This window comes from Hemiscyllium ocellatum, chromosome 33 (assembly GCF_020745735.1).
Source record: "Hemiscyllium ocellatum isolate sHemOce1 chromosome 33, sHemOce1.pat.X.cur, whole genome shotgun sequence".
Classification (NCBI taxonomy): Eukaryota; Metazoa; Chordata; class Chondrichthyes; order Orectolobiformes; family Hemiscylliidae; genus Hemiscyllium; species Hemiscyllium ocellatum.
In genome coordinates, this window is record NC_083433.1 from 5,740,676 (window position 1) to 5,748,701 (window position 8,026).

General features: G+C 42.2%; 1 protein-coding gene across 1 annotated transcript in view; it reads right to left on the minus strand.

Annotated features, from left to right (window-relative positions):
• Nucleotides 1-2,070, minus strand: part of fuz (fuzzy planar cell polarity protein) — a 37,397-nt gene extending 35,327 nt beyond the window's left edge. Inside the window, exon 1 of the mRNA XM_060849260.1 lies at nt 1,963-2,070. Within this exon, the coding sequence (XP_060705243.1) occupies nt 1,963-2,046 (84 nt within the window). The 5' untranslated portion in view covers nt 2,047-2,070. The remainder of the gene's footprint in view (nt 1-1,962) is intronic.
• Between the last annotated feature and the right edge of the window lie 5,956 nt (nt 2,071-8,026).

An 8,026-nucleotide genomic window follows, 5' to 3' on the forward strand; every position in this document is an offset into this window, starting at 1 on the left:
AAAACAAAAAGAGTCGTGGGACTCAATCAAAAATGTCAAAAACTGAGGTTGTTCAATTTTTGTTAGGCAAGGATATTAAGCAATTCGGAGGGCTTAATGGATCTGAATCTAAGATGCAGATCAGCATTGATTAATGTCAATGGCCATCCCATGCTGCCAACTACGAAGTAGCATTGGGCAGTCAGTCATAGAGCTTTACAGCACAGAATCAGACCCTTTAGCCATCTCATCCATGCAATATCAGATATCCTAAATTAATCTAGTCCCATTTTCCAGCATTTGGCTCACATCCTTCTAAACTCTTCTTATTCATGTATCCATCCAGGTGCCTTAGAGAGTCGACCCCTTCATCAGCTCACTTGATTAGCAACCAAGTCACTTAAATATTCACTCTCACTCTTGTACACCATGGCGAAAGATTATACTGTCTATAAGATGCACTGCAGAAATTCACCAAGGCTTCTTAGACAGCACCTTCCAAACCCATGATCGCTGTCATCAAGAAGGACAAGGGCAGTAGATGCTTGGGACCATCACCAGCTACAGTTTCCCTCCAAGTCACTCTCCATTCGGACTTCGAATTTTATCACCTGTCCTTCAGGGGCACTGAGGCAAGATCTAGGAACTCCCTTCCGAACAGCACTATACGTGTTCCTATACCATATGGACTGCAACAGTTCAAGAAAGCAGCTGACTACCATCTTCTCAGGCAATAAAGACTGGCCCAGCCAGTGACACCCCATCCATTGACTGATTAAAATAAATACCTTCACTATCGAGAAGGACATGAGCAGAAGATACAGATGGAAACATCAATTCTTGCAAGTTCCTTGTTATTACCACTTGGGGATATAATTGGTTAATCTTGCATCAAAACCCTGAGGGCTCCCTCAAAACCAGGAACATGCCCTGCATGAAGGGGGCTCACCACCACCTTTCTTAGGGCAATGAGGGAAAAAATATTGGTTTTGCCAGCATGCTGCTCAAAACAATTGGCCTAACATTTAATTATTGTCCCCAATTTCATCTATTAAAATGAGCAGCCAGTCACCATTAATACCAAATGGTTGGTCAGGCTTGACATATACAGCAATGAAAGTGTGCACACCACTAACAAGACCATATTACCAAGTCAGTATTCTCTTTGCACCCTCTCCTTTAATTAAATGAGTGAAGGAAACGAAAATAAATTTTCACCTGCCTCCATCCTTCTTCAGGACAGTAGCATCTTCACAGTTGTTGAAAATTGCATAAAATAGTTCCTGAGTGCAAAGACATCAATGTTCCTTGTTTTTATTTTGCGTGTCTTCAGCATTCCTTGCAACAGAGAGCAGTGCATAAAGTCACCATCCTCTCAGAAAGCTGGTAGTTTAACAGGAGGGTCACCACATCTCAGGGGAGGGAGAGATGTTGAGATGGAGTGTCCTTCGTGCTAACCTCAGCTGGTTAGTGGGAATTGAATCCATGCTGTTGACATCACAAACCAGCCATGCAGCCAACTGCGTCAAGAGTGTGTTGCTGGAAAAGCACAGCAGATCAGGCAGCATCCGAGGAGCAGCAGAATCGACGTTTCGGGCAAGAGGAATGCAGCCAACTGAGCTAACCAAATCCCAAGGCTAAAGTTGTCAACCAGACCATAAGGCTGCTCTCTCATAAGACAGGGATAAATGTGATGGTTAACTTTGAGGGTCACTATGCCTCAGGTGAAGTTGAAACTTAAGACTAAGACAGATTCTCGATCAGACAAGGAATCAAGAGTTCGGGGGGAAATACAGGAAAATGGATGTGAGAAAAAAACCATTTGAAAGGTGGAGTAAGCTGGAGTGGCCAAACGGCCTTCTCCTGTTCCCATCTCTTATGCTTTATGGTCTTTATTTAAATTGCAAACAAATAACGTTTTTTTTTGTTTTTTTTTAAAGGGAAGACAATGCACTGCAAAGAATGTAGCATGAGTGAGGTTACCTGCCTGCTCTCCCCCTTGCTTCTGCAGTACAGAGGGACCCCACTGCTAGTTGCCAAGCACAGAAGCTGCACAGTTGCCGCCATCTTGTGAAGCCAGACCACCCCCGACCCACCGGCTTCTCTTTCCCGAGGCACGCCGGGATACCTCAGCGTCCCCTAGCAACCGCCGCCGCCGCCGCCGCCGCTCCCTGGCAACCGCCCGTGCATGCGCAGCCCTGCAAACATTGCTACATGATTCCCCCCTTCCACTAAATGCAGTTGCGAGTGCAGTAGCCCCGTCGATGAAGAATACAACTCTAACGCACACAGATTTGAAAACGTGCAGCGATAAACGGCAATTTATAAACAATGCAAAGAATACCAAGTGATTAAGTGGCAGCATAATTGTTACTGAATTAACTGACGTATTGCCTCCTGCTGCGGAATTGTCCTTCGCAAGACCTACAATGGGAGAGGGCACCAATACAGAGTCGTAGAGGTCTCAGAACAGATAAAAGCCCTTTGGCACATCGAGTCTGCGCCAGTTAAAAAACAACCACCTAATTATTCAAATCCCATTTTCCAGCACTTGGCTCACAGCCTGGAATGCCTTGGCATCGTAAGTGCAAATAGGAAAGTAGGCATAAGCCTGCAAGATCATTGGCTCTCATTAGAAAGAGAGAGACAGAGACAACTGGCAGTGATTTAACCTGAGGGTCGCCATGCCTTAGGTGAGGAGAGAGCTAAAGAGGGAGAATCCAACATATAACCTCAGCAGGTGCAGGAATTGACTTACACAGTTGGCATCACTCTGCATCGCTCAGATGGTTGGATATGGAAATATTTTTTAAGTGTTAGAGTTTCTGCCAAGTTCCCACCACCCTCTGAGTGATTTTTTTCCCCTCATATCCCCTCTAAACCTACTGTCCCTTACCTTAAATCTATGCCCCATAGTTAATTAATCCCTCCACCTTGTGCCTTCCTGTCTAAAGCTCATCAGGTCTGGCAGAATCATTGGAGAGAAAGCAGTGCTAATGTTTTGAATCCAGTGACTCTTGTTCAGAAGAAGTGTCTATTCTGAAGAAGGGTCTCTGGACTCTCTTTCCATCGATGCTGTCAGACCTGCTGTGATTTGGAAATGCCGGTGTTGGACTGGGGTGTACAAAGTTAAAAATTACACAACACCAGGTTATAGTCCAACAGGTTTAATTGGAAGCACACTAGCTTTCGGAGTGCCGCTCCTTCATCAGGTGATTGTGGAGGACACAATTGTAAGGCACAGCATTTATAGCAAAAAATTACAGTGTGATGTAACTGAAATTATACATTGAAAAATACCTTGATTGTCTGTTGAGTCTTTCATCTGTTCGAATACCATGATAGTTTCACTTCTTTCATGTGTAAATCACAAAACCTTTTTTTAAAAAGTTGCGTTCTCAGTTTAACTGTAACAATTGGTGTTAGCAAGACAATATGTTGAAGGTGTTAGCCCCGTGTGTTCTCTGTCTATGCCATGATGTTTAGATTGATTCTAATCTAAAAAGTGAGATAACAATCTAAACATCAGGTCATAGACAGAGAACACACTGGGCTAACACCTTCAACATATTGTCTCGCTAACACCAATTGTTATAGTTAAACTGAGAATGCAACATTCTTAAAAAAAGTTTCACTTCTTTCATGTGTAAATCACAAAACCTATCATGGCATTTGAACAGATGAAAGACTCAACAGACAATCAAGGTATTTTTCAACGTATAATTTCAGTTACATCACACTGTAAATTTTTTGCTATAAATTCTGTGTCTTATAATTGTGTCCTCCACAATCACCTGATGAAGGAGCAGCGCTCCGAAAACTTGTGTGCTTCCAATTAAACTTGTTGGACTATAACCTGGTGTTGTGTGATTTTAAACTTTGTCAGACCTACTGAGTTTCTCTAGAAAGTTTTGATTTAATTTTCAGATCTTCAGCATCCACAGTTCTTTGTTTTATTTACTCTTTCCTGTCTATGCCCCTCATAATTTTCTATACCTCAGTCATGCCCCCACCTCAGTCTCCATGCTCCAATGAAAATAACCCAGTCTATCCAATCTCTTTTCATACTTAAAGGAAATATAAAGATATTAAATAAACATTCTCCCCAGCGGCAAATGTTTCCAGAATCAATATTCTCAGGAAATTCATACAAGTTTTGAAAGTCATCAAAACCTCTGCAATATAGAAAGAAGAACAACGTATTTATATATGTTTTTAATTGTAAGAAACATTTATGAGCATTATAATTTAAGTTACATCACAATGTAAACTTTTGTTATAAAGTCTGCGACCCACAATCTTATACTTCACAACCATCTGATGAAGAAGCAGCACTCCGAAAGCTAGTGCTTCCAAATAAACCTGTTGGACTATAACCTGGTGTTGTGTGATTTTTAACATTATAAAAGGAAGTATAGTACCTCGCCTCTTAAGGAGATATTAGGTCAAGTGACTAATGTCTTGGTCAAAGAGAGAGGATCAAATGAGTTTCATAAAGGAGGATAGTGAGTTAGAGAGGTGGAGAGGTTTAAGGAGTGTATTCCAGAGTTGAGGACCCAGACAACTGAAAATCCAATCACCAATGCGGCACAGTGGTTAGCACTGCTGCCTCACAGCGCCAGAGACCCGGGTTCAATTCCCGCCTCAGGCGACTGACTGTGTGGAATTTGCACGTTCTCCCCGTGTCTGCGTGGGTTTCCTCCGGTTTCCTCCCACAGTCCAAAGATGTGCAGGTGAGGTGAATTGGCCATGCTAAATTGCCCCTAGTGATAGGTAAATGTAGGGGTATGGGTGGGTTGCGCTTCGGCGGGTCGGTGTGGACTTGTTGGGCCGAAGGGCCTGTTTCCACACTGTAAGTAATTAATCTAATCAATGCGATTAAAGTTCAGGATTCACAAGGGACTTGTGAAGGGCAAATATCTTGGAGGCTTGTGGATGGAGAGAATTAGAAAGACGGAGAAAGTATTAGAGGGATTTAGAAATAAGGATGATAATTAATTTTAAAATCAAGTGTTGCTTGACCAGGAGTCAACAAGAATTGCTGGGAGTTAAAACATAACTGTAGAATTTTAGATGAGTTTAAGAACACAAGTGTAGAATATGTGAGAACAGTCAGAGGTATATTGGAATAAAAAAGACTAGAGGGAGTGAAAACATGAATGAGGATTTCAACAGCAATTCAGCAGATGGTTTCTGCCATCTTTCCATGTCCTACTGTTTCCTAATTTCATCACTGAGAAACCTGGCTCCAGTTTTAAACTAAGCCCTAGTGATTGAAAATAGATTCCTTCACATATCCAAGAATTGGATCCCTGAATACAATGGGCAAATTAGCTTGGCCAATCCATCCTAACCTGCACAGCTTGGGAGTGTGGGAGGAAACCGGAGCACCCGGTGGAAACCTACACAAACATGAGGAGAATGTACAAGCTCCATACATACAGTCACGCGAGGCTGGAATTGAATCTGCATCCCTGGTGATGTGAGGTAGCAGTGTTAGCCATTGAGTCACTGTATTACTCCTACTGTGACCACATATGGAGGCTGGAAAATTTCTTGACCCTTTGATGAGAGCTGGCCAGGAGACTGGGGGGGAATATTATCACAAAGCTGGTTCTTTTTTTCTAAAAGCTGTTCCTTTTCTCAAGGATATTGTGTCCTTGGCTTTTTTCAGAGGGGTCATAAACAACTCCAGGCTCCGGGGTGACTAGTTTGGTACAGAGATGAAAAAGGATGTTGAGAGGCCTTTTGTTTATACATAAACAGATGAGACTTCAGGCCAAAGTGGTCACGTTTTAGAAGTGACCTGTATAATGAAGCACTCTAGCTGAGCAGTTCAGCCCAGACCTAGTTAGGAGTTCAGCTGTGTGGAAACAGGCTCTCTCTCTCTTTCTGCCCTTCTAACTTCAACCTGGAAGCATTTGTTCCATTTTTACTGTTTATCAAGGGGGTTTCCTTAAGGGGCTGTTGTGTAAATTCAGAACAGCATAATTAAGCCTAGTTGGATAGACTAAGTTCTGTGGGGGCCTTTATTCTGTTCTTTGTGTTTCACTGTGTAATTTTGTGAATAAATTTTTGTCCGTTTTAAATGTGATAGTCAACCTGGCTAACTTACTCCAGGTAATTTTTCACTGTACATTTACTGAAACAAATTGCAAAGTTATGGGTTGGGTTGCCTGCTTAAAAATGTTTTGAGTGGTCTGGCCTAGTCCATAACAGACTGGGGGCTCTTTGCAGGATTTTAAACAGTGGGTGGTCAGTGTTAGTTTGGGTTTTGGTTTGGTTGGCTGAGAAAGCTTGGGATAGTAATGGCTCTTTCAGTCGCCAAAAGTTTTCTGGATGTGGATGCAGTGACTTTGGAAGTTTTTCAAAAGGTGAATAAGACCACGCTGCAGGAATTAGCAGAGAAGCTGGAATTGGACCTGCCTGCTTCTGTGAGGAAAAGAGAGATAATTACAGCAGGAGCTCAGCATTTAAACTTGCCGAGAAACCATCAGAATCTATAGTGATGACAAGAATTCAATTGCAAATGAAGCAGATTGGGTTAGAAGCGAGAGATAAGGAAAGGGCAGCAGAAATGAAACAGTTTGGGTTACAGTTAAAAGCAGAAGAGAGAGAAAAACAGAGAGCGTTTGAACTTCAGAAACTGACACTTAAAAAGGAAAGCCAGCTTAAAAGGCTGGAGATAAAGGCTGAGGGTAACCTTTGCTAGGAAGTAGTGCAAATTCATGTGGAAGAGCAGAGTTAAAATGGCAAGGTTAGCAACTGAAGTGGCTGACGATTATGAGCTGGTCCATAAAATGTGGTTCGGCTTCCAGAATCAATATCAGTCCATGAGGGATAGAAACTGGGGCAAAGAGAAATCCTCATGTGGAAAGGTAGATCTCAGCAAAGGCCATAAAGATAACTTACCACTGGATATAAAAGAAAGCCTTGAGGGGGACAAAGAAATTTAAAGCTCCAGTGTTTTCATTGTAATAAAGTGGGTCACACAAAATCACATCGTTGGTGGGCCAGGAGAAAGCCAGATGTAGGAAAACTGGGCAAGCCTGGGAGTTTTGTTGGATTGGTAGCAAAAAGCACAAGGGAAATTAGACAACTGCCTCAGAGTGTACGAGATGATCAGAGATTGATTAAGGAGGATGTGCCAGGTATTTTTAAAAAACATACATGCACGGGTAAAGCTTATTCACATAGGCCAGGAGTAGCAAGTAAAGAGATTACAATATTTAGGGACACAGAATCCTCTCAGTCTGTAATGCTGAAGGATGAGGAGGTATGTACTCCTGAGGAACTATTGCCAGAGAAGGTACTGGTAACAGGAATTCATGGTGAGACAAAAAGTGCTCAATTATGTAAAGCAAGGCTAGAGAGTCCAGAGAAGAGTGGAGAATTTGTGTTAGGTATACTGGACATCCTTTCAGCTCCAGGAATACAATTTGTCCTTGCAAATGATATAGCTATTCACTACTCTAGTTGAAAAGCCAGTGGAGACATGGGCAACTGAAGAAATGAAGGATGGTTTTCCAGAAATGTATCCAGATTGTGTGATCACGTGATCACAAGATCACAGAGGCACAAGTTGAAGCAGGAGAGATCAAAAGACACAGAAAAGGAAGCTAATATAGCCTTATCTGAGACTTTTTTGATCAGATAAGTGGGACAGAGCAGGAGCAAATAGGTAAACATGCAAGTATCTTTAGCTCTGCTAAGCCGATTGAGTTACAACAGGAAGATGAGTACTTAAAACATTTGTATCAAAAGGCCTATACAGAAGAGGAGAGTGAATATATCCCTGTGTGTTATTACCTAACAAATGATGTTGTAATAAGGAAATGGAGACCCTCACACATTCAAGCAGATGAGAAATGGCCAGAGGTTCATCAAATTACTTTGCCAGTAGGGTATAGAAAGGAGGTGTTGCGAGTGGCGCATGAGCTATCACTTGGAGGTCATTTAGGGGTGAGGAAAACACAGGCTAAAATACAAAGACATTTTTACTGGCCTGGACTACGCAAGGATGTAGTTGAATTTTGCCAGACATGTC